General features: G+C 43.5%; 1 protein-coding gene across 7 annotated transcripts in view; it reads right to left on the reverse strand.

Annotated features, from left to right (window-relative positions):
* Positions 1-26,791, reverse strand: part of LOC141747155 (BEN domain-containing protein 5) — a 969,363-nt gene that overhangs the window by 335,752 nt on the left and 606,820 nt on the right. For 4 of the 7 annotated variants that reach the window (XM_074596970.1, XM_074596969.1, XM_074596968.1 and 1 more), the window contains one exon: positions 26,113-26,306. The exons of the other annotated variants lie outside the window; for them this stretch is intronic. In XM_074596970.1, coding sequence (XP_074453071.1) covers positions 26,146-26,306 — 161 coding nt within the window. In that variant the 3' untranslated portion in view covers positions 26,113-26,145. Of the gene's footprint in view, positions 1-26,112; positions 26,307-26,791 lie in introns of those variants that run through there. 7 annotated transcript variants of the gene reach the window in all.

Below are 26,791 nucleotides of genomic sequence, written 5' to 3' on the forward strand. Positions count from 1 at the left end.
ATCTACACGATGAATATAACAAAGCTTGTGGAAGAATCCCAAATGGACAAGCATGATAAGAGATGGGAGAAAGAGGCTGGCATAGCTCCAGGTACACGATATTTTTGTGCCTGACCTCTTTAATTACTTGAACACTTAAATTGACTGGTAGATGAGCTTTAGAGCTACTCCAGTGGCTAACAAGGACTGTCATTTTTGTAAAAAAGATGCGGTTTAATTTTTATTCCACAGTAAGGAGGTACATTTGCCCAGTACATTTTACCATAGCGCAAAGAGGAAATTAGTTTAAAACAGAAAGAGGAACTTCACAGCACGGCACAAATACATGAATACCTCTTCCAAGTCTCACCATCAGAGAAACAGCATATTGCTAACAAGATATTAGGGGCTGTATTGTCACCTCAAGGTCTCAGACGCAGGGAACCGAGGATGAGGAGTTCGAATGTTGCTCTGGCAGCTTGTTGCAGACCCTTAACCTAAGCGACCATCGTGGAGACCATTTCTGCAGCCCCTCCTCCGGCCGCACTGGGGAAACCAGTGGCAACGGTGTCTGGATAAAAGTTTATTGATAAATGAAGGTTTTACTATTTCCAAGATCAGGTTTTGTTTCAAGCTGTAAAAAAAAATCTGCAACGCTCTAAAACAAAAGCAGCAAACCAAATAACTACAACACTTGCATGTTTCTCATTTCATTTGCTGGCTACGTAAAATCAAATATATACCTGCTCTGGAATCACCATCAAGCCGGAGAGATCCCAACTTCTGGGACTTTTCCCAAAGCAGCCGGGAATTCGGCTTTCCTCTGCCAACCCACCTAGAGCCTGTCACCACTCACTACACCCGAGTATGTTCACTCAATGAGAAGTTTTGAAATCCCTCAAAGATTTTTGCCAAACACCTGCAACTCCCCTCACCCTGAGATTTGAAACTGGAGGGTGAAAAAAGATGGTTTTCCAGCTGCAACTTGTCTCAAATCGTGAGGCCAAGACAGAATCCCCCACTAGTTTTTGTGTTAAATCCCCCATCTCAAAATTAGCGATATCTGCTTCTCCAGAAATTCACATTCAGGAAGCAAAAAATTAACCGATCACACGGTGATATTATCCTGCACTTAAGAATTGAAAAGACCTTGGAAGCGTGAATTAAATCTCACAAAGTGCAAAAATTTGTCATTATCATGCACATTTACTGAAGAAAAAAGTTCAAACGCTTGAAATAATGTTGCTCTGTTAAATGATGAGAATATCACAGGAGTTTATAAAGCAGAGCTCCCTCCCGAAATCAGTGAAAACTACCTAGTTCCACATTACTGACTTGTGTTAGCGACTTAGTTTTGATTGATGCTCCTTATTTTTTTTTACTACAAAGTAGAGAGTTGGTCCTGACCTTCCAGGCTGATCTGGAAAAATAATTCTTTACTGACGTCCCGTCAATCCAGAAAGTATCAAAACCTGAGCCTGAAATATCATCCTGCAACCTGAGATATCTCTACTGCTGATGAGAGATCCGCAGGATGGATTAGGAAGAATTTTGCCTTTGGTTTGATGTTCAAATTAGATTACTAATTCACAAAGTCCTTTTACTGCTTAATAAATTCAGATGAAAAGGGAAGATACAAATTCTCACAGTTCTCTTGCTACTTAATACATTCAGATGAAAAGGAACGATAGAGCAGAATCAACACATGCATTAATTTATGCAGATCTTTCCCTAGCTTCATGTTTTAAAATGTCTTTTTAGATAAAAGGCCAATAATACTCAGCATTTTTCATCTTCAAAGTGCTTTGAAAATATTAACTAGTGAATCGGCATAGCATACCCATCAGGTCCATAAAGATTAGTATCCCTGTTTTAAAGAGTAATTCCAGGCAGAAAGGTTGCGGGATTTCCTTGCTAACCAGAAGTCAATGCCAAGGATAGGTGCTAATTAGCAAATTCATAACTCGCAGTGCAGCACTTCGATTACATCCCATGCTCTAAGTCATTCAGCGTGTGTGATGCGTGTGTTAAATCTTGATAACGCCACGCTACTTGAAGTTTAAAAGATGTGAGAAATGGGCATCTCGTAGAAAATCGTGCATGTGGGGAGGGAGTGGGGGGGGGCGTGTTTCAGCGGCGCGGCCTTTTGTTCAAGAGCAACGCTGTGAGGAGCTTTCACAAAGTGGAAGGGATCTGTAGCTATTACACTCAATCGAACTCTACGGACTGGCCTGCCATCAGCTCCACCAGAGCTCCCCAAGTCGGAGGCAGCCCCCTACTGCTGCATGGGGTTTGGGGACAGGTTCTCGTGGAGACGGGGTCCAGGAAGGGCATCCCGCATTGCCCTGAAAACACGGCTCCAGCAGCAAACCCCGATGAAACCCTTGATCTACTCGGCAAGCGGCTCGCGCTGCACTAAGCTTCGCCCTCTCCAACCACCCCAAAGCAGGCAGCGGAGGTGAAAAGAGGAGCCAAACACGAGCTGGAGGGTGAGCGGGGCGAGAGCAGAGCTGATAAGCAGATTCAGATGTTCTGATTAGCGCCAAGGGTTATGCGAACAGATGCCTATCTCGCACAGAGAGCACAAACACAGTTACAGAGAGGAGTTTCTACAGTTTATTTCGAACGGAAGAACACTTGCTAGCTCTCCTACTGACAGTTTGCTCCTGTCGCCGTGGTTCAATCTACACAACGCTGCTGGAAAAACTTTCACTACGAGCAGCTTCAGCGCTTCGCCTTTTAAGTTCATTATATCCTTCCTGTTCATTATTTTCTTTCTGTAATATAAAGGCACTTTCATGCATGATCCGCAGATCATCAACAGTGAAGCAGAGAGACAGGGGTGCGCCAAGATGGATGCGCGTTAGATTCACCTTGACTGCTCAAGGCAGGGAGTGTGAGAAGAGGGAATATCCCATAGAAAGACGAGATAACAAAGAAATGCAAGAACCAGCCGATGTGAAAATCGTAATGACACATGGATTTGTGGGAGGGCATATAGAGGTGTCTTCTTTTTCTTGCCATTTCTTTTCTGTTTTACACCACAAGGGACTCCAGAAATGGACAACACGGGGGAAAGGGCAGACATCTACGTGAAAAAAGCCAAACGGAACATATTTTCAGGCTGCAAACAGCTCATGTGCAGCACCGGATCTTGCTGTAATATCAGCGTACCAAAAGCTCTGAGAATTCATGCAGTGCTTGGTTTTTCGAGATACAGGGTGGTATTGTGAGTTTCTTTGGGGAGCGCCTGCCGGCAAAAACAGAAGTGTAACGGCAGCTTCTCCAGCCATTCAGCAAAGGCTCGGTTGTGCAAGGTTAGGCGCTGCTGTGCTGGCACCACGATGGGCTCTGGGCCAAGAGGTGAAATGCCACAGACATATTCTACCCCAAGGCCTCTGAGACAAACCTCGGAGCCAGAAAGAGGAGTTCGCAAGAGTTCAGCGTACAATAGAACGCCGCTTTGCTTTGCCCTTCCCTACAGCACCAAACGTTAGGGTCGTGCCTTCGCTTTCAAAGCCTTTCGAAACTCTCAGGAGACCTCCAAAAATGTTGCCGGCGGTTTGGCTGCCAGAGTGCCGAAAACAATGCTGATGGCTTTGATCACAAGACGAGACAACCCCGTCTCGTGGCTTCCTGGTGGAGGGGCTTCCTCCTCCTGCCTGTTGTGCCACATCTCGCAAGCACGTTGCAAAACCTTTGGAGCAACGGCAGCAATTTCATTAGGTATTTTCTTAGCGCCTAGCACGGCAGGATCCTGGATAAAGGGTAGGACTCTCTGCTGGCTGTAGCTACGCTTGATGAGCGGCTACCACACCTAGCCACCACACAGCCAAGCGATTACACCTCCTGGTGCTGTTTTGCCCCCCGCCCCAGTTCTTCTGCCAGGATGAAGCCCGACATCAAATCCAAGCAACGCAATTTTGGAAGGAAAGAGTTCAGCTCTGAACCAAAGGCTGAATGTCACATCTCAGCACTATCTGTAATTATAACTCTTCATCGCTACGTCTCCGAGACCAAAATGTTAGTCTGTTGTGAAGAAAACAGGCCCACCCCCAAACATTTAAATGCTTTCTAAACACAGTGCCTAGCTGACAACACACTTTATCGAAGGTTTAGGCTATCAAAAGAAGGCTGTGTGCTCCACGAGAAAAGTAATATCCGTTTTAGCTTTCAAATATTTTGGCTTTTTTATTAAAAATGTGTACAACAAAAGCCTTACACTGTTGTCATATACAAAGGAGATAACAAATGGCACATACAAAGCAGATAACAAATGCTAAGGAGTGGAAATCTGTCAGCTACTAATATCAAAAGGCTACACAGAGAATGAAAGGCAAAAAAGTTTTTCCCCGTACGCTGTTTATAGTCTGAGCAAACCAGAACGAGCCCGTTGTACCTACGGTTCCTCCATCCAACGAGTACTTGTCGCACGGACCACCGCCTGAGTCAACACTGAATTTAAAAGGCCTTGTCTAAAGGGACAAAGGCATATTGAAAATATTTCTTGCTTATATGAAAAATAACATTCTAGACTATTGAGAGAGAGAGAGAGCGCGCGCATTAAAAAACCCCACAGATTAGTGTTTCACTGAGCCTTATGCTTTCCAAGCAGTATGCGAGGAGACAGCCATTCCCACAGTACCGTGCAAGACAGAAGCATTATCTCAGCTCTATGCCTGGGAAAAATGACACGAGAGCCACCACAGTGTCAATGAAAGAGTCATCTCCAGTCCCACAGCTGATAACACGGGAGCCCCTCAGCCCCACAACGGGCAAACATGCAAAAAAATAATACCCTGAGAGACGTGAGCGGCAGCGGGACAAAGCTGGGAGCCACAGCGCAGCCAAAGCTGCAGCTCCCTCCCTCCTCCGCCCCCTCCCTGGCTCTGGGTCCGGCCAAAGCCGAGAGCTGCCGAGTGCAGGGAGGCAAAGCCTGGTGGCCTGGCAGCACCTCACCTCTCTGGGAGGCATTTCCTGACTTCCAGGAGTTTCTTTTTAAAATTGTAAGCTCTAATTTGAGAAAGAAACACAGGGGCTTGGTGCAGCAACTTTGAATAGTTCACTGATTTCTGTGCTGGAAAATCCCACACACCCATTGTCAGATGACATTAGGCTGATCAGCTTCTGACTCCGGTCATATGCTCTCCCACATACAAAGGCAGAAACGTCTGTCTCTTGTGGCTCCAGACCTGCAGAAAACCAGAAACCTCCACAAATTGCGGTAATTGAAGGTTCCAGGGAATTTAATTAATCTTACAATGTAATAGCAGAAAGCTTTGGGCAGAATGGATGCTTGTTGGGGTAAAAAAAAAAAAAAAAAATTGAATCTGAGGCTAATGCTTTAATTTCTAATAATAAAAATAATAACACATAAAACCCCCAAAGATTTGCTTTAACTTACTGTTCAGGTAGGGTCAAAAAGTAACGTATTATTATTACCTCTTCACCCCAGGTTTAAACCAACATGTGGTTTAAGTCTCTAGTTTTCTAAACGCAGTGGTGTTTATGTACATCTCTGTAGCATCTATGTACACACTACTGGCAACGTACGGCAAAGCACAAGAACACAAAAGTGGAAAAATCACAGCGTCTGCAGGCCAGGCTGAGATCCCCCTGTCGCTGCCCCGGCCTGGGCAGGCAGGAGGGAGAGGGCTATAGCCAAGAAGAGATGCTGTAGCTCAAACAGAGCAGCAGGCGGGCTGTGGAAATCAGAGGGCAAGGTTATGAAGACAGGCAATGATTGTTTCTAGCCTTAAAACTAGGATCATTCCTAATAATTACAAATAAATTAGCAGGAGCCTGCTTGAACTTTTTTTTTTTTTTTTTAATCTGCTGCAAACAAAGGAGCAGTTGGGCTATTTCATTTACAACCTTACAAACCTTTTAAGGCTTAGACCCTCTCCTCCTAAGGCATCGGTACTGAGAAAAAACTACTCCCTTCTTCCAGCTCAGTGAGTCATACGCATTAACACCCTCTTGAAAACAGCGGCTGAGCCTCTGCTCGAGGAGAGAAGAGCCACTGGAAAGTACATGAAGCAGCTGGTCGTGTCTGCGCTGGGTGAGAGCCCAGGCCTGGGGAGGGCAATTCCCTCCTGCCACTGGCACAACTGCAGAAGAAGTTGTGTTGTTGACAGGGAAAGAGGCACAACTTTAATTTTCTGATCCTCTAAACGCTCTTCTCCGGTGCCCAGATACTCGCTCTGCTGCACGTGGATACTCAGTGGGTTTCCTGCAATTCCTTTGGGCTTTTTGCGGACCGACTCTCCTTGTTACACTTTTCTTGCCCCCTTTCTCATGGGGCAATGTTATCCACAGTTTCCAGCATTGTCCACCAACTAGTCCTGGCATCTACAGACCTCAACCAAAGGACTCGTAGCCACAAGTCTGTCTGTCCATCTTCCCTCACCAGTTCTGAGCTGCCTTTGTAAAATTATGTCTCGTATCTGCAGGCACTAATTGCTCATTCGTTCACCTCACAGGTATAACAAGTTTCTCCATGTGCAGCACAACTAATAAAGCTTCGTTTTCAGCAATTCACATCTTACACCCTCCACCTGCCCCCCAACACAGTTCTTCTTGCAAGCCCGCTACAACAGTCCAGGTTCATCCTTTATCCACTCGGCACAACGTCCTCCTGATAGCTTCTCCTCACCCAGCATCCCCAGTTCCTTTTCTCGTTACTCCATTCCAAGTCAACAGCCCATATCCCTGCCCCGTGTCTCTTAAGACCTCCCTGCAGCATGCCTGCACCCCATTCACATTCACCAGTCCTGTCCCATAAACCCCCCAGTTCTCTCCTTCGTCACTCACTTTTAATCAACCTCAAGTCTGACAGCCAGCAACCTATGGAGTTACTCGAGTACTGCGTTCAGTTTTGGGCCCCTCGCTACAAGAGGGACATTGAGGTGTTGGAGCGTGTCCAGAGAAGGGCTACAAAGCTGGTGAGGGGCCTGGAGGACAAACCTTATGAGGAACGACTGAGGGAGCTGGGGTTGTTTAGCCTGGAGAAGAGGAGGCTGAGGGGAGACCTTATCACCCTCTACAACTACCTGAAAGGAGGTTGTAGAGAGATGGGGGCTGACCTCTTCTCCCTGGTGACAAGTGATAGGACGAGGGGAAACGGGTTCAAGTTACGTCAGGGGAGGTTTAGATTAGATATTAGGAGACATTTTTTCACTGAAAGGGTTATTAAACATTGGAATAGGCTGCCCAGGGAGGTGGTGGATTCACCATCTCTGGAGGTGTTTAAAAAAAGGGTAGATGGGGCACTGAGGGACATGGTTTAGAAGTGGCTCTTGTCAGGGTAGGCTAAAGGTTGGACTCGATGATCTTAAAGGTCCCTTCCAACCTCAACAATTCTATGATTCTATGATTCTATGGACAACGGAAAGCGACAGGTCTGATGGAGACAAGCAGAAATCAGAACCCACAAAAGACAGCAATCTAATTTACCTAAAGAGACAGAGTAAAGAAAATGAGAGAGACCTCTGGAGTCTCCTATAATATTCCAGCAAGGGAAGGTGACAGATCCTTCAAGAGAAGGATCTCTTCTATAGCCAGAGAAATAAATGGAGAGGAGAAGGAAAGCCAGAAGAGACCAAGTACAGAAGAAATTTCAGTAACACAGGAAGGACAGAAGTCACATCAAAGATGATCTAGGATGCAATCAGGTAGAAGGACCTCAAAATGAAGACAGCTCGCGCCAATGAGTTTGGAGTCAAAAGGCGAAAGGGGCGGTACTCCAGGCAGCAAGCGGACAATCACTTTTAAGATGACTGAAACATTTTGAAAGAGGAAAATACCAACACAGGTTGCTCCAAGCAACCAAGGCAATGAGTTTAACAAACCTTTGCCATACAACGTCTCCAGTTCCAAGTCCCTCACGTAAGGAAGGCAAGTGCTTCTCTGAAAGGGTTTTGTGAGCTATGAGCACACAAGCACAGAATAAGCCTCACTTTTAGATTATTTTACAGGAAGATTAAAGTAAGATTTTTTTTTTTCCCCTTCTCTCTTTTGGAAAGATACATACAACTTTTTATTTTTGCCTCAAATCACAGCCAGGCTGGCTTTGGGGCCTGAAATTACCCTGCTTTTCTCATTGAGAAGATGTGATGAGGCCACAAAGAACCAGAGTTCATCAAGCCTCCACGAAAAATATTTTCTACCTTTTGTTTAGCTCTAGCCCCAAAATAAAGGACTTATCTTTTCACACCTCAAGATCCTTTAAAAGGTAAATTACTTTTGACAACCTCTGCTTCTTTTTTGGTAGGGAAAAGATGGATTTCTGCTGGTTTACATCACTATTACTGATGATTTGTAGGCCTATAAAGATGGCAAATGAAATGACGTTTGTTGTTTTTTTCCCCTGAACCGGTATTACACTTTTCTCCCTTAGACCTTTTGGACGGGCTGGCATATGACAGCATTTCGTTTGTATTCCAGCCAAACGTCACGCTATCTAGTGTCATATCAGGTAGAACAAAGTTCGACAAGGATTCAGACAAAGTCAGAAAACACAGGAAAATAGAGGCGTTTGGGATTTCTAACCAGCACGCAGTATGTCCACGGGCAATGGCTTCAAGGTTGAAAAGACGTCACTTGATTACCAGAGCATTTGTATATGTTATGGCTGCTGCGAAAACAACTACCGCTGCATCCAGTCATCAGAAAGCTCCCAGCGGAACGGTTTATTGACAGAGGAGACTTGACTTGACAGGAGAACTGGCTATTTCACCGGCTTCCCTTTTCTGATGGGAAAGTTCAAAGCATTCATATGAATTTCTATCTATTTGGGTAGAAAGGAGTAAGTTTGTTCAACTTGTTAAACCACTGGAAGGGGAAGCACACAATGAAATGTGCTCCCATGCAGGCAAACAAGATTTTTGTGGGCAGGGAAGAGGAAGGTGTAGTTAAAGTTGGAGAAAACTCAAACTAGAAGCCTCGGCCGTTGCATTCAGAGTCCAAATATTTGGCATTTACAGAGCAATAACTGACCTGTGAATAGGACACTATTTAGAAATTAAGAATGGTTGTCTACAAAAGGCAGTTACAGGCTAATAAATCGGTACTCACAGCTGGTGAAATGAAATATAGAAACTTATGGCTCTGGGAGAGGTAATACATTCAACGCTTTAAAAATCATTATTTGCCACCTCCTCCCTCCCAACAAAGGCACATTCTACATCAGGTATTTGTCATCCTTAGTCACCAACGCTAAGTTCATTTAGTGACACTGCAACCACACACCTCCGGCAACTAAAGTTACGGTGTCCTTCATTACCACGAGCATCCCAGTGTCCGCCGCTACACTGTGAGAAGGTTCATCTCATCTCCCAGGGCACTCAGGGAGGACTTGAACGCATGCCCACAGCGTTCTCACACAAGCCACCCTCTCCCAAGCCATTTGCTTCGGTCAAATTTGCCTCACTTTTGGTTCATTGATGTCCACCTCTCTCTCTCTCTCTCTCCAGAGAGTGACATTTTAATTGAGTATGTCCTTTTTAGGTCTCTCAGCTCCCAGACTCAGCCAAACAGCTGGGTAACTTTGGCTGGAATCCAGAATTAACAGAAGTTGTTTTTAACCTCTTGATACAAAGGCATTTTACACGGTTCCCCCATACGACCTCTGTGCACAAGAGCCTGCTATTAGAATTAGCCACCATATGCAAACCACCGACATCCTGAGGCAGGTGCCCAGAGGCGCTTGGCCACAGCCCGGTCCTGTGTGGCATTTGGGCAGTATCACGGACCAGCAAGTTATTCTCACCGCTTCTGAGCCAAACACATCCTAGTACAGCCCTGGAAGCAGCAACGCTCTGGAGATGCCCCCGGTGCATTTTAAGAGTGTTTGAGTTTTAGTTCTTAGCGGTTTAGTGTCCAAGCCCTCTCCTAGGGTAAGACAATCACGTTTCCTATCTCCGGTGGCGTTGCACTGCATCCTGCCCGCAGCTGCGGTGCGGCAATGGGACCGAGCTGCCTGGCACGGGCAGGGCCGCTGCAGGGGCGAGAGAGAGGGTTTGAAGCAGAGGTGTGAACCTCACCACCTCGGTCGTGATCGACAAGTAGAAGCTGCCAACGTTACGTTGCTCCTCGTGGCAGCAATCTCTGCTCCCACGTGCTCAAGCGCGGTTGTGTCTGAGCTTGGAATTTACCGATGAAAGGACTTTGAGCCCAAAAGTTTGTTTAGTTTTTCCAACTTTCCAGCTCTCACATGAAGGTATTATTGCTTTCTACAAACCCGACTTCCTTTGAAAAATCAGGACTTTTCCACCTAAGAGGTTAAATGAGGACATGGGTACGGACTCGCCGATGTTGACGTACATAACTTCTCAAGTAAATGTACGTCGCGTAGCGTGCATCGGTTGGCTGAAGGATACAGGTGCTGTGCCACTTGCCGAGAAGGTATTAGTAAGGACTCGGCCGTGCAGGGTAGGCTGTTCATCTTTAATTGCAGGGTCACGCAAAGCATGAGCCGTTATTTGCTTGCATGAGCAACTTTGTCAGCAAATGGCTACTCAGAGAGGAGCAACCTGGCCTGCATCCCACTCTCGGAGGCTACATTCCCCATTTTAGCCATCAGGACACAAAATCTGGAAAAGCTACACACATTTGAGCCCGCATGCTTGACAGGCCCCCAAATATTTGTGTCGATTCGGTAATTCAAGAGATACACTGGTAATCACATAGCTAAATATCAGTTGGCCTTCATTTTTTTCTCATTCAGAGAGGACAGAATGAGAAATCATTAGTTTACTTTTGGCTTTGATACAAAAGAGTGCATTCTCCGAGGCAGCGACCATCCATTCCATCAATGTTAGCAGAGCACTTACAGCAGCGAGGTCCTGGTCCAGGACTGGGGTTGCTAAGCAATATGGAAATACAAATAATAAACGAGTAACAGCCACCTGCAAAAGATTACACGCTGAATTGTACCTTACCGTGAAAGCTTATGTTTCAAACTTCATCTTGTTTGGATTCAAATTTGCTGAAATTAAATTTAAAAAGGAGGAATGATTATTGTACAGAATGTTTTGAGATGTGTAAACACTTCCTTTTCTATTACTGTGATTCACTTTCGGGTTTGTTTTTTTCTGTAAGGCATTTAAAGCATGCAGCTCTGTGGAATACAATGGCTGGTTTACTTATTACAGCACAGGCTCGAAACTGCATAAATATATTTTTCTGTCGACGCGTATTTGTGACTCCCATATTTAAAAGGCGACTGTTGTTCTGTGTACAAACGTGTTGTTAGCATGACTGATGTCAAAACAGTGTTTGCACTCCACATCGGAGAAGATTAAAAGCTGCTCCTAAGAAAACGTCTTTACAATGCCCAACAATGTAAACATACCGTACTGGGAAATCTCTCAGAAGAAACTTCCTCTCAAGGCCACCTCAGATTCGCCGTCTCCGTTCCAAGTTTGAGCAATACTGTTGCTACCGTGCATCCCTTAAGAAGGCAGATTCCTTCTCTGTAGGCTGGGTTTGTAACCCATTGGAAAGCTTCCCGTTGACTTTAATAGGCATATAGCGCTGCTCTGCACCGCGTCCCACCTCCAGGGCCAGTCAGGGCTGCGGCTGAATCGCACAGAACATGTAGAGATTAGGGAATGCAACAAGATCGTCAGATTTGAGGCTTCGGGAGTAGATTACATTGTTGGAATTTGATCCAGATAGTTAAAAAGAAAAAAAACCACGCTTTTAGTTAGATTTGTGTTGCCCTAAGACCGGGGAACAAGCGCAGGTCTGTGATTCGGTGTAAATAGGAAACTCCCGCAAACAAAACTATTTTGGGGTCATTCTGGTTTCAGGTGAAATGGTGGGGAAAGGGAAAAAAAAAATGCCTTTTTTTCCAGCGGGATCCCAATAACACAAGTCACTCTAACCCTGGGCATCCACCTCACCCGCAGCGGCACTCAGGCTCCTGTTCTTACCATGTGCCGGCAGCCAGTAACCCTCCCTGCGTGCCCTGCCACAGCAAAGCCCTGAGGTCGTTTGGCTTTTATTGGCTTGCAGAGAAGAGGCTTAAGCTCGCACTTGCTGTAGACCAAACGCTCTCCTAAAGAACTGGTTACACAAAGGTACGATTTGCTAAGCTGCAGCAATTTCATTGCAAAATTTGAACCTTTGTCATCAAAAGCTTATCCTGCCTAGGGACAAACACTATGCTCAACCTTCGTACACCGCTGGGGTAGCCTTACCCTGTACCCAAAACAAAGGAAAAAAAGTAATTTGCACAATTTTAAATCTTTTTTTAAATTTTTTTTTCTTTTTTCTTTTTAAGGTGAGAAGCTTACAGTTGGAATGCTTTCTCCCTGGCTCAGAGGTAGGAGGGTGGATTCAGAGGAGGGACAGGTAAAGCTGTGCGCAGACCCCAAAGCGGCAAGTTCTGTGGAAACGTATGTTTTGGATTCTGGAGAAATAAAGCAAGTCAAGGCGGTGCTGAGGCAGCAGAGGAAATTATGCTAATCCAAACTACGAGGGAGGGGCCATGTTACACAGCGGATGTGAAGCTTAGCGTTCGTTTTTTCATGCACACACTCCCTGTAACTTGGTTCCTCAGGAGATTTCACTCCGCATTATTACTTAAGCTCACGATCACTCCATGCTTCAAGATTAATCTGCAAAATAAACACAACAGCGACAAACAGAATTGGGGGCATCAGGGAATAACATGGATATTTGTTTTTTTTTCCAGAGATATTACTCGTGCAGCTCGAGAGTTGGAATGTTTCAAATGAATCTTGCCAAAAGTCCTCAAGATAAGTGCTATGGAAACAGCAAATACGGATGAGTGTGACATTATGTACTATCAGCTCACCTGAGCTATTCATCTTTAATAAATACATAAATAAAAACAATGGTGAAGCTCAGCCTGGTATTGTAACAGAACCCGTGGAAAGTACGCATATGGTACCCCAAGAAAGCGTATCTGTCAAAATATCAGTGGCTAAAATATCCAGGCTTCACTTTTCAAAGCTACCCAAGAGCTTTGAAAGCTCAGTTCCCATTAAATTTATCTTCCAGATCCCAGCCTCAAGTTTGCACTGACATATACCACGTTTTCTAAAAGCCTTTGGATAGTCTCCTGATAAAAAGCATACAGTGTTTCTTGACTTTCAGAGCAGAGGACGTGGGATTATGTCATCAGTGCTCATTTCTGACTCAAGGCATGAAGCTGAACAAGTCGCCAGCTCCCTGTTCCTGAGCATTATCAGTCATTTACCATTAGGAAAAGTACCTGCCCCACTGGGACAATCTGAGGCTTCATTTAATGTTAACAAACAGTTTTAGAATAGGTACAAATCTACATAAAAGCAAAGACAGTTTCCATACGAGCACTGGTTAAGCATAGGTCCTGGAGACACCTACTAATGGCACCATACTGGAAGGTAACATCAGTATGATGCACCAGCAGAGAAATATCAGCTGGGTAGAAAAGATCCCTCAAGATGACTTTCAGAAGTGGAATAACGGACGTGAGATTAAGTTTGACAGCCCAAAACCAAGTTCCTACAGACTGATAGGAAGTCTGGTATATGTTAGGAACTCAACGGAAGGATAAACAACCTGGGCAGAGCCATTGATTACTGCTGAATTATGAGCCCTCAGCATGACAAAGCCATGAAAAGCACAGAAGATATTTCTAGAAAAAGGCACTTCTAGAAAGATAATGTCACTGTGTAATGTACTGTTACCACCCCAGATAAAACTCAGTACAAAGCATCACAGATGAAGAAAGATCAGACAAAGTACAGAAGCAGCTGACTAGGATAAGAGCAGATGAATCGGTGAGAGTACCTCCCAAGCGAAATTTAAAAGACAGTTTCGTCTAGCAAAGGTAGAATGGGTATGATCTCTCATAAACTCTTCAAAGACAGAAAAAAAAGCCGCTAAATCTTGTCAGCAACGTTTGCTCAAGAACAAATAGACGTGCTGCTCGTGACTTAATTCAAACTGGAAGCCAGGGGAAGGGCGGGAGGGAAATACTCAAATCCTGAAGAACAATGTTCTAGACTTATCTACCATTATGTGTAGAAAGAGCTAAATAGGAACTGACGTGGCTGCATAATGTTGGGCCTTTGACAGTACGGGTCCAGTAACTTCAATCCTGTGTGACAAAGCCCAACAGCAGGTCCGTACACCTTCAGTACGACGGAACGGTGGAACAGATATTCTTGGAGAAGAGTGCCATGCTTCCCCCAACAAAGAAGTTGATCTTATATTTTATAAATGTTTCCTTTCCGTAACAGACTGTAGTGTTTACTATAATTCATCCCAAATATCATTACCTTATTCCTCCATTAACTTAAGCCTTCCAAATTAAACTGAATTATCCGACACATTGATGCACTTGTCTTTGATTTGACCTGCAGCAATGCAATGCAAGCTACAGCTGGAATCGTTATGTCACTGTTTATTCCCTCTTTCAAGGGAAAAAATACATATATATTATGATGTATGAATTTCTGATTTGATAAAGTACTTGTGCTCTATTTAATACATCCTTCGCTGGTTTTCAGTGTTAATAACGCACCCAGGATCCATAATGCTCAAGAAAGCACTCACATTTTCTACCATCTTCTTTAACGCAGAAAATTCGTTTGCATCCTTCTACAGGCAAAATAACTCCAGATGAATTTAAGGACACCAGAAAGAGATTGGCACGTAGCTTACAGCACTGCGAGACAGCTAGGGATTAGCAACAACAGGACTTTCTGTCCTGAGCTCAGACTCCACTAACCAGTGCCGAGGGATTCATGGTTCTGCAAGGATGTAGGTCATGCCAGAGGGGACACACAAAGTCCTGCAGGAGCCCAGAGGCAATTAAAAGCGGTGATGCAGCTGAGCATCACCACAGGCAGTGAAAAGGGACTTCCCCTGAGACTGGAAATCGCAGAGAAGAACCATCTATTCATCCTCCATGTCTCTGACAAGAAGGGATGACTTGGTTGTAAAGCCTTTAAAATGCAATGAGTCACTTCTCAAAAGAGGTCACTGGTTGCTGAAATTTTGCTCAAGTATTTAATAAAGAGAAAACCCTCGAATAACAAATATGAATTCCTTTAATCATACTGTATCTGATTCTTCCAGTAATTACATTTGGGGTACCTGACAGTACAAGTAGGTAATTCTGATATGCAGAGTAGAGGCAATACTGGCCAATAAGACGTCCTGCTGCTAAAAAAGCCCCACTAAAGTTCATTTCGCAGACCAGAAAAGAGCTTAATTGTTAGCCAGCAGCAAAAGATTCCCAACTTTTGCAGAATTGCCTATATATTCTTCGTTCAAAGAGAAGAAAGTGCCACGCAGGTTCACTGAGGAGTGGGCTAAGAGGAACTTCTCACTAAGTACGGAGTCAGGAGAACCCCACCCACAAGCGGTGGGTAAGCAGGGAGACCACGAGAGCAACTTCTGCACCGCCCATAATCGTAGAATCATAGAATTGTTGAGGTTGGAAGGGACCTTTAAGATCATCGAGTCCAACCTTTAGCCTACCCTGACAAGAGCCACTTCTAAACCATGTCCCTCAGTGCCCCATCTACCCTTTTTTGAAACACCTCCAGAGATGGTGAATCCACCACCTCCCTGGGCAGCCTATTCCAATGTTTAATAACCCTTTCAGTGAAAAAATGTCTCCTAATATCCAATCTAAACCTCCCCTGATGTAACTTGAACCCGTTTCCCCTCGTCCTATCACTTGTCACCAGGGAGAAGAGGTCAGCCCCCATCTCTCTACAACCTCCTTTCAGGTAGTTGTAGAGGGTGATGAGGTCTCCCCTCAGCCTCCTCTTTTCCAGGCTAAACAACCCCAGCTCCCTCAGTCGTTCTTCATAAGGTTTGTAATAATAATAAGGTTTGTAATAATCCTGCAAAACGTCATCAAGGCCTTGCCCAGAATGTTTAATAATACGGCAGCACCGGGGAGGGATCGTAAGAGAATCAACTGGTTTCTGCCCTCAGTATTACAACACGTGCTTGAACTGCCCTGAGCTTACCCCCTCCCATCATTAAGTTTCTAGTTAGTCAAAACCGACAGAGCCCCTCCCAAATCATGTGGGAAAGGGCCCCCTTCGGTCACCCCCAGAGAGAGAGGAGGCCCGGATTAGGCAGAATATTACAAGTATTTTTTTCTTGAGCTCATCAGATGAGGGCTGTCATGTTAACTGGGCCAGCTCACCGTTGCTGTCCTCTCCACCGTTTGTAAACGAAACCTGGGTGAAGCAGCACGTGAGCTTTGAATTGGCAGAGGTATGAATTTCAAATCAATAGGAAATACAAAAATATCAATCGGCGTTTAAGAGTGAAACATTAATTACTTTTCAAAAGGTACGGTACACAAATTTCCTGATGCCGTTACAAATAGAAATAAGCCAATAACATGATTTGATAACATTTATAAATGACTAAGTTAATTAACAGGGAATCTTCAGAGGGATGATGAAGAAAATTTAGAAGAACCTTGTCTGACGCTATTTGAAATTCTCAAAGGAAGGGACTTCTTAAAAAAAGATTAATTACAAGCTTTTTTGCTTTACCTTGATAAAATTTCTGTTTACATATTTAAGCTGGTTCTGACCTTCAAAATTCTAGCAAAGAACAATTTTCATTAAACCATCTCAGTGGAGGAAGCTGGCAGTTCCTCATCTTGTCTCTGAGGTTAACTGAGAATATTAATTATTTAGCAGAGATGGTCAAACAAAATATGTGTAAGTCCTATCCAAAGCAACCTTTAATTTATCAAAGTAGACAGAGCAAGGGCTGATGTATAGCAAGCTCTTCTCCTGTCAGGTCTGATTCCTTTCATAGAGGAAACTCCAGAATGAGAGAGACTCCAGAATGAAATTGTTCCACAAAAGATGCCGTCTCTCCCTAAGGACACCCTCCCTTCATTCGGAGCACATGTAACAGCATAACGGTAACAGCTCTTCACCGTTCTTTGGCAATGCACAAGTATCATCAACCAAGAAAACTCCATAACTATAGAATCATAGAACTGTCTAGGTTGGAAGGGACAGTCCAACCACCAACCTAACTCTGACAATAACCATCACTAAACCATCTCTCTAAGCACTATGTCTACCTGTCTTTTAAATACCTCCAGGGATGGTGACTCAACCCCTTCCCTGGGCAGCCTGTGCCAATGCTTGACAACCCTTTCAGTGTAAAAATTTTTCCTAATACCCAGTCTAAACCTCCCCTGATGCAACTTGAGGCTATTTCCTCTCATCCTATCGCCTGTTACTTGGGAGAAGAGACCGACCCCCACCTCTCTACACCCCCCTCTCAGGCAGTTGTAGAGAGCGAGAAGGTCTCCCCTCAGCCTCCCTTTCTCCAGGCTGAACAGCCCCAGCTCCCTCAGATGCTCCTCACCAGACTTGTGCTCCAGACCCCTCACCAGCTCCGTTGCCCTTCTCTGGACACGCTCCAGCACCTCAATGTCTTTCCTGTAGTGAGGGGCCCAAAACTGGACACAGCACCTGAGGTGGGGCCTCACCAGCACCGAGTAGAGGGGGACGATCACTGCCCTAGCCCTACTCACCACACTGTTCCTGACACAGGCCAGGATGCTGTTGGCCTTCTTGGCCACCTGGGCACACTGCTGGCTCATATTCAGCTGGCTGTTGACCAGCACCCCCAGGTCCTTTTCTGCCAGGCAGCTCTCCGGCCACTCTGCCCCAAGTTTGTAACGCTGCTTGAAGATGGTCCAAAATTTAACAATAGTAAAATGACTGTGGCTTCCCTTTCTTCTAAGTTTTATTATTTCGGTGTCCTCTTTTTCTTTGAAACTCTGCTCACCTGTTGCTCTCTGCAGTTTGGCTCGGCACCGTCACCCACCTGCCTGGCTGAGCTATGAATACATGAATAAGCAGTTTGGCAAGCAGGAAGAACATGCTCTGTCTCGTCGTTGGCACACCTATAGTACCAAGTCAAAGAGGAAAGCATGTTAGAGATAAATACTCATTTTAAGAACAATATTTTCATGACAGAGCTATACTTAATAATACAGTAAGTGTAGGGAATTACACTGGGACATCAATTGATCAAGAATTAAGTACATATAATTCTTTTTCTACAGAGGCAAATTAAGTTTGCCCCACAAAATTAAATTACAACTATAGTATATGTCGTCCTAACACAAAGTGACGTGTCCTAAAACATGAGATTGTGTCACATTTACTAATACGGTATTTAAGAGAATATCAAGAACTCCTCTATAGAAAGTACCTCCATAAAACTAAAATGAATTTTGGTAGACATAAAGGAAAGGTATTACAAAAACGAGTTGTGACCTAGAAAACGTGTGGTAGGGGAAGACTGAAGACACCCAGTCTGTTGAGATATCCATGAGGTGGAGAAATACTGAAACAGGAAACTATTAAGAGAGAGAAATCAAGAACCAGGAATTACAAGTTAAGCCAGGAAGATTCACAGAGAAATAAGGCACGAGTTGAGCAGCAAGGGCAGTTACCCACTGGAATAAACTATTAAAAGAAAAGATGGATTTAACATTTTGATGCTTTTCCAAGACTACTTGTTTTTCTAAGCAACATGCTGAAGTCCAGCCAAGGTTTCTCTTCAAAGGAGCAACTGAGCGAAGCTTTCTGACACGTTCTGCAGGGGACCACACCATCTCACCGAATGACCCACCAGCAGACACACCACAGCCAGCGGTCTTTCCACCCACCTTTAGGCATGTAACTCAACAGCTAAGAACATCCTTCTCGAGAACTGTACTTACATCACAGAATTTTGAAATAGCTCTTTCTTTCCGAGATCAACAGGTGGCTGGTTTTCATACAGTAAATGGAAAAATGGGAGTCCCAGAAGGCAATTTAAAGTCATAAATCAGTATAATCTGTCAAAATGCTGAATGCTTTCCATTGCTCATTCGATGGAAATGACAATCCAAACTTCGGTACCGCAATTAGGTGGGAAACTTGCAGGCCACTGGGCCTCTGAAAAAGCAGGGGAACCTCTGTTTTGAGAAATGAACATTTTTAAGAGACACAGCTGAAAGATCTGCTCATTCCATCTTACCTCTTTGAGACCTTCATACAAGAGTAAATTTTTCTTTGCTACAATCTCTGCTTCCACATTGCAAGGGAAAAAAAAAAAAAAAAAAAAAAAGAGAGAGAGAAAATGCTGCTCTGTGAAGTCCCTGAACTGCAAAGTCTGCCTTACGGTGACAGCAGCTCTACCACATCTCCTAAGGAAATGTTCTAGCTTTGTGTCACTTATCTCCAAGAATAACAAGCAGGTATTTCACTTCAGAACCCTGCTGACAACTTGCAAGGCAGGAATTGTGAAACGCTTCCATCTCCTTACCTTTAAGGCGAGCACAGAAGACTGCCTCCCGCTTGCAGAAGGAACAAAAACGAAGACCGGGAAAACAGCCAGGGCTGGCTAACATCAGGAAAATTATCCATTTGTGGATTTACATGGCATAGGCAGATTTATATGGAATAACAGTACATTACATCTGTAAACATACAGCTGTGTAACTGCACTAGATAGAGGTCCCTGGGCTGCAGAAGGAAACGCTGATTATTCTACTTGTTAAAGGTTAAATTCTTGGCACGTAAGAGTGATTGGACTTCTTTAATTAATAAAACTTTTCACTGATTGAAATATTAAATGCTAGTCAAACTGCTTGAGATTTTGTTATTTAGCTACTGACTTCACCTAAATTGCACGTATTAATTCCCAGTGGGAAGGTGGAAAGGCCTGCGTGACCCCTCCACCGCCTGTTCCCAGGGTCCCTATACCATCAGACATAGGCTCCTCCAACGCATTTGGCTGCTGCTGGGTGCATCTCAGTTACTTTTTTAAGTTTAGGAAAGCCACAAAGTGGAAATTGCACATATTTACCAACGTGGTAATAAAAACCCCTTTGTTGGCTGACTTGCCTTTAGGCTATCCTTAAAGAAAAGACACCCCCTAGGTTGCCCTACTTGATCCTAACAAGGAGAGCGGTTCCTTGCATTGTGCTCCAAAGGAGACGTGATGCTACACTACCACCTTCACCCCTGCTTAGCCCCAGATTTAACATCCTCAGTTGTTTATTCCTATAAGGAAATACAGCGAAAAGCAGAACTTGCACAGTGCGCCTTGGTCCTGGAAGGACGGAAGCGCCCCTGCAACCACAAAGAAACCAGCAAGTGTCAAAGCATTTTAACACACGAGGCAAGAAAACAAATGTAAAATCCTACTTTCGGGAGTTCTAGCTTTTCGTAATCTAAGACTCTTCAAGAAATGGAAACACATAACATTAACTTGGGAGACGGGTGCTTTGCCTCATCCACCTCCAATCCTGCTTATTTTGAGAATCATTCTTTAAAGGCACCTTGGGAAATCCTGCTGAGAACTCCATATGGAAAGGGAAGACCATGGTGCATCTGCCTCACAGATGCAAAATGTCCAAATGGACCATTTTCAAGTGTAAGTGGGCTGATACCCCAACTTAAACATGGAGAAAGATGTCTCCCGTTATGCTTCTATTCTGTTAATACAAGACAAATGGAAAGAGCATGAAAATACGTTGTTTTTTAAAAAAACTAAACTGCAATTCAGTAAAATGTACATAAATAAACGTTCGGGAAGACTTTAAAGATATGTTTGAGTATGAAAGAAAGAATATGGAACTCTCCCGTGTAAGCTTTTTCATTCATCCGAGCCTCATGCGGAAGGGGCTGGCACCCGTCTGATACGGCACCGCCAAGACACGTGCCCCGTACTGCTGGCCCCGTACGTCCTTCGCAGTCAGGAGGGGGAACACCAAAGGGTGTTCACAGCCAATTCTTCTGGTAATCAGCCAGTCCCACGAAACCTACATCTTTCTCCACTCCAAAAGCAAGAAAGCTCCTTCTAACTATAAAGGATACACAAGCAAGAAGGGGCATAATTTCTTATCTTCTGTTTCACAGGAATTCTAGCAACTGTTAGAGCACAATGAAAGCTGTCACCCCCAGCCTCCCCCTCCCTCGGGTGTTCAGTGAATTTCCTGTGACTCCAAATCAATAAAGACTGAAATTTAATACGAAAGTAGGTAGGACCAATGCGTTAAACATATATACTAATAAAGAGTTCCGTTAAGGTTTTCCTACCAATAAACAAGGAACATAAAGTTGCTATTCTGCTAAATGTGGAGGAAATAATTTCCTTTGTAGGAAGATGTTTTCTAGCCAGAAGGCAGCACAGAAAGAAACCCTTTAGGCTCAGGTTCTTCCTCTCTCCCAGAGCCAGTTTCACCGCTGTTCTGACCCAGACATAATGCAACTTGTCTGACGTCATAGGTGAGGTATTTTCCTCTTTATGGTAAACAAATGATGTCACAGCCACAGGACTGTGATCCCACTGCGGGACTCAACAAGTGGGTACCCGACGCACGGAATGAAAGTTAGTGTTCACACATAAACAGCAGAAATAATTGCAAAAGCAAAGCAAATAAACAGCCAAGTAAATTAATTCCTTTTTCAATCACTGTCCCTGTTTTCCAAGTCCCAGTGATGCTCCTTTCCTATTTAGGAAGCCTGAGGGGATGAAAAAGTGTCCGAGCTGGTGAAATTAAAAATTAGCTACTGAGCATGAAACATGCAATGATTGCACTTCATAACATTTTTATTGCCTCAGTGTTGTATGAATCACTTCACAGTTCTACACTGTTACGATGAAAAAAATGACACCAATAAAGTCTCAGCAATTGATGTTATGACTTCATTAATCTGAGACTAAAGGCCCGCACAGAATGACAAATATTTTCCAGAATACTGAGAAAACTACCGCCTCATCCTGGAGACACACAAGTTCCATCTTTGTATCTTTCTGGAGAGTGGCCGTTCTCCAGGATGGAGAGATGGAGACGGAATATTGAAATAACCCCCAGTGCAGCTCCCTGTGACGCCACCTTGCTTTCCCTTTCAGAAACTGGCAAAATTTGGGTTTCTCAAGAGCTACGAATGCAGCTGACACACAGTGAGACTACAGCTAACACTGGATGTTCCCAACTCCGAACACTCTCACTCCTTTGAGGTTTTGCATCAAGACAGTATTATTTTACCAATAACCTGCCCGTAGCTTTATTTTTAAAAATTTTACTTCATTCTGGAAGTATGAATTATCTTTAGAATTTCACTACATCCAAAAAAGTTCCATTTATTGCTACTTAAAACTTCCCAGAGGGCAATAATCTACGCTGAAGACAACAAAGCCGCATCGCAGCAATCTATCAGATCCTCAAAAGCCCGGCGCAAAGAAGGGAACCCCCGCGGGGGGATCGCACCTTCTTTTGCCGGTCACGCTCAACAGCTAACCAAATGCAACCCTAAATTCCTTCTACTCGTAGTTCAACTTTGACGGGCCTAAATAAGTATTTTAGTCTGGCTGTATTAAAAAAAAACATAATAAAAATCTCCCATCTCTACGAAGCATCGCTAAATCCAAACCTGTTCTGTAACAGCAGAACCTAACACTTTCTGTTCTTCTCTCTAACAAATACTAGCTTTCTTTTTTTTAGTCAAGTGGCTAGACATCTTGACTGAGGTATTAAAATCTCTGGTAGGATTCTTTCCTTTAATATAATAGCTCATTTCCCTTATAAAATCATTAATAGAAAATAAAGCCCTTTTTGTTCCCTCTAATCTTGCTTCCTTGCAAGTGTGCCAGAGGCACTTTAATATGGATCGGGTCGTGAATATCACAAATTACGGTAGCAACGTGTGGCAACAAAGCATCAGATTATTCATGTAACAGTAATACCTTCTTCCTTCTTTGATAAAAAAAAAAAAGAAGTAAACAGTATGCATTGATCTGTCATGACAAAAAATTGGGTTCCTCTTAAATTTGTTTTTCTGATCCTTACAAACCCAGGTTTTGTAACAGTCTGGAGCAACGGCACAGCGCAAACCTTAGGAAGACGAACGAGGGGCATGACAGGGCGTAGTAAAACCCACTTCATTTTACGTCAGAATTCTCTCCCGTTTCACATGATGTACAGGTACGGAGCTAAGCTAGAGTAGGAAAAAGTTAGTAGGCGCTATTTTTGCATCAAGTTTCCTGTGGTAGATTCACGGCAGACGCACCATGAACAAGGCAAAACCACGTACGGGCAGGCACAATTACGGAAGAATTAATGTACCAACAAGAACAGCACTGGCCATAAATGCAGTATAACATAGTGAAATGAAAATTCACAGTTAATTATACACCAGTATTTCAAGGCAGAAAAGCGCACCCCATTAAACTTGGTGTTTTTCCTTGGGTAAGGCTGGTAGACAGGACAACTGCAGCCTCTTGCCCTACTCGAGACAGACACACTGGGAAAGAGTTTGTACGTACAGCCTTCAGAGGGGCTCATGGGGAGGGAAAAGACAAGAGTAATGACCAAATACAAGTGTAGAGATATTATTCATACACACCTGACATCCACTGCAGAGGCCTCCGCACGCCGCCTTACAAATGCAGTGTGCAGAACTGCCTTATTATTAGCAAAAAGTTATTTCCAGAAATCCAAAGATTCAGTCCAAGTTATTATACAATAAAGAGGTCTACTACCTTGTACGCGTCCTATTCCTTTACCGTACTCAAGAAACCTTCAGGTGACGCTCACATTAAATGCCGGTTGCCCAGTCCAAAGGACCCAGTATTACCACCCTGCAGAACGCTACGCTTCAAAGGGAAGCGGAGCCTTTTGTGCCAGCCAAATCCTCCTGTTGAACTCCGCTAAAAACCGGGCCTGGGCTGAGGGAAATGCCAGGAAGAAATGAATGAAGACTTCCAAGAAACCTTCCCCAAAGAGAACATTTAAATTCTTCAGCAATAGGCAGCACTACCACTGGATGGGACAAGTCTGTCAAAGAGAAGTCTTAGAAAGAAGATGCTGGTTTTGTGGAAAGACTTAGAATCTCTGATTTTTTGGGGCCAGGCTGGAGCCCCAACTCTAATTAAATTCTCATGTGCTTTTCCCAGGTTTCATAAAATGCTGTCTCCAATAGGCTTATCTTCCAAGAAGTGTTGCAAGATCTTCTCATTAAAGAATCTGTTACCATGAAAACACATTAGTACTAAAGCCATAAAGACTGAGGAAATTATGGACATTCTCCCCCAAACCAGCGGATTGCCCTAGTATCGCTTTAAAAAGAAAAGTGTACGTTCACAAGTCTGCTTGAAAAGTGGGAACTTGCTTTTTAAGTGTTTCTTCAACGTTATCTCTATTTTGTTCTTTAATTAATAAAAGGATACATGCACTGACATTATAAACACTAATTTGCTATTTAGCATCCCAAATTAGGAAGCATAAACATTTATGCACTTCATTAAACACTACCTAAGAACACTTTGAGATTAACAGGAGACAAGCTAGGCTGTTAAATGCAATTTCAGAATACACAGAAGCCACCATAAAAAAAAAAAACAAAACACCAACATTTCCATTTCCACCCCTCGCCATAAATGCTCCATGGCTCCATCCTATTGGCACCAGCCCTTATGAGACGAACCTTTGGAAATCAGCGAGATCTGACACATCTGCGGAATCACAGGCGCCAGCTTAAGGGAAGGACCGGGAAAACGCAGAGACGAGAGCAGCGCGAGTGGGACGTACCTGTTCGGCAGCAGGGAATGCTTGGGTGGGCACAAGCCAATCGTGACACTGCACTTTAGAAAGCATAAACCGAATACTTGTATCGGGAATTAAGACATCATTTAAGCACATGCGGTGTACAGGAAAAGGCAACGTGATGTTTTTCTCCATGCCTTCTAAAAGAGGCGCTGCAAATTCTAGTCCACCTCCTCTCCCTTCCCCTCTTCCCTCCATCCACCCCAGCCCTTTAAAGAATCCTTGCTTTGCGCCTTTCAGATTATCTCCGCGCGCAGGACGCTGAGAGAGGTTTGACGTTGGGGTACGACAGTGCTACAGGAAGACGATAAGAAATGGCAAGTCTTTCAAAACTACAGGAAGTAGAACTCCAGGGGCAGAAAAGGAACAAATGCTGATACTCGGGAACAGAGAGCCTGAAAGGCTGATAATCACATCTGCGTGCATAAAATAAACGGAAGGTTAACTAAGATCACTAATATACCAAATCCTCAAAACTGATCAGCCCAGGCCAAACCTTATTCTCAAAATACTTCATGAAACAAGACTTAAGGCTATTTTCTTTCACTTGCAGACAATCAGGTATAATTCAGACCCATAACACATTACTCCTTGTAACTTTGCATCGCAAATCTAACTTCAGTGTAGAAAATTATTTTTATTTTTGATTTAAATTTGTGTTAAAAATGTCCATCGTTAAATTATGGACTCAGCTGAAATGGTACTAAACTTTCTATTATACATAACCTTGCCATAGCGTGGCAATTGTTAAATCGATTGAAAATACAAATACGCTAAAAATATAGTGCTTCGAGAACAGTAATACGGACATACTGACGAGCTCTGTACCGCAACCAGAAATCTGAAAAGTGCCTTGGTGCCTGAAAAAGAACTGCTTTTCGACATATATATTTTTTTAAATAAATTACCATGACTTTACAAGTTACAGCTCTGGGTTCTTTGTTGTTTGTTTGTTTGTTTTTTTAAACTACGACAGCAATGGTGATCCAACTACAAGACAATAAGTGAAAAAGAAGCATTCTTTGTGTGTTTTTGACCAAATATATTGTTAGAGATCAAAACAAAGGTTTATAAAAACAAACGATTAAAATTTCAGTTCAAAAAAAAAGAAAAAAACACTTTGTAAAATACAATAAAACCCTTTTCAATAGCAAAGTGGCAAAGTGGATTTTGTACAGTTCTTCCTTCTAAGCAGATGTTTAACACAGCCTAGATCCACTCACTCCAGTAAAACAAAACGTAGGCAAAATGGGTTGGTGTTCGCAGACTTACAACCTATATACAGAACTGCAGGTAACATACCGCAACTCATTGCAAAAACCTTTGAAAAGTCACTCTTTCATTGTGAGTGGACTTACAATATATCTTACATTATTCAAAAGCAGGTTACACCATAGAAAGGCTTTTGACAGAACCGCTCAAAAAATGAATCAGTTATAGGAGGAGAGTAACGCTTCAAATCAGCTTCTCCCATCAGCAATAACGCCACACAAATAAAAAAAACAACACTTAAGTAAAACACTAAGACTTTATTAAAAATCCAAAATTTATTGCAAATTGTACTTTGCACTTTCCCTCCTTTCTTCATTTTTACATGATTTATTGATATCCATGATTTTTTCACAGATGTACTTGTTGACTTTGGAGAGTCTCTGTGCAATTTCAGTTTCATCCACAGTTTCTTGTGCTATTCTATCATACAAACATTCTGGGGAGAAAAAAAAAAAAAAGGAAAGAGCCATTAGGATATTTTTAGAAAAGAAAATAGCTCTGTGTTGAGCTAACTACTCAAGAGACAGCACTGAGTAAGCACTGTGTATATTTGTTGCAAGACAATAGAAGCTTTCGTTGATTCACTGGCTATCTCACTGAAGACAAGATTTTTCACCAGGCTTGAATCTTTGGCATGACCAACTTCCAGTTATGCTGTGACTACATTAATAGGCTTTCTAGACAGAAATAAGGCTAAATACAACCTTTTAGTGTCAGTCTTGCCTGCCTAACTCTTGTCTTTGTCCATATCTCCACAGCAGATTTAGAATCTTTTCCCAGGTGAACGGTCTCACTGGCACTGCTGTTACCTCCAGTTCCCTGTGCGTCACTCCTACCATCACACCCTCAAGACGGTAAGTGAATGATAACGGTTAGGAAGAGAAGCAGTAACCAGTAGGAGAAGACATTAGCTGATTTGTT

This window comes from Larus michahellis, chromosome 8 (assembly GCF_964199755.1).
Source record: "Larus michahellis chromosome 8, bLarMic1.1, whole genome shotgun sequence".
In the NCBI taxonomy this organism is placed as follows: Eukaryota; Metazoa; Chordata; class Aves; order Charadriiformes; family Laridae; genus Larus; species Larus michahellis.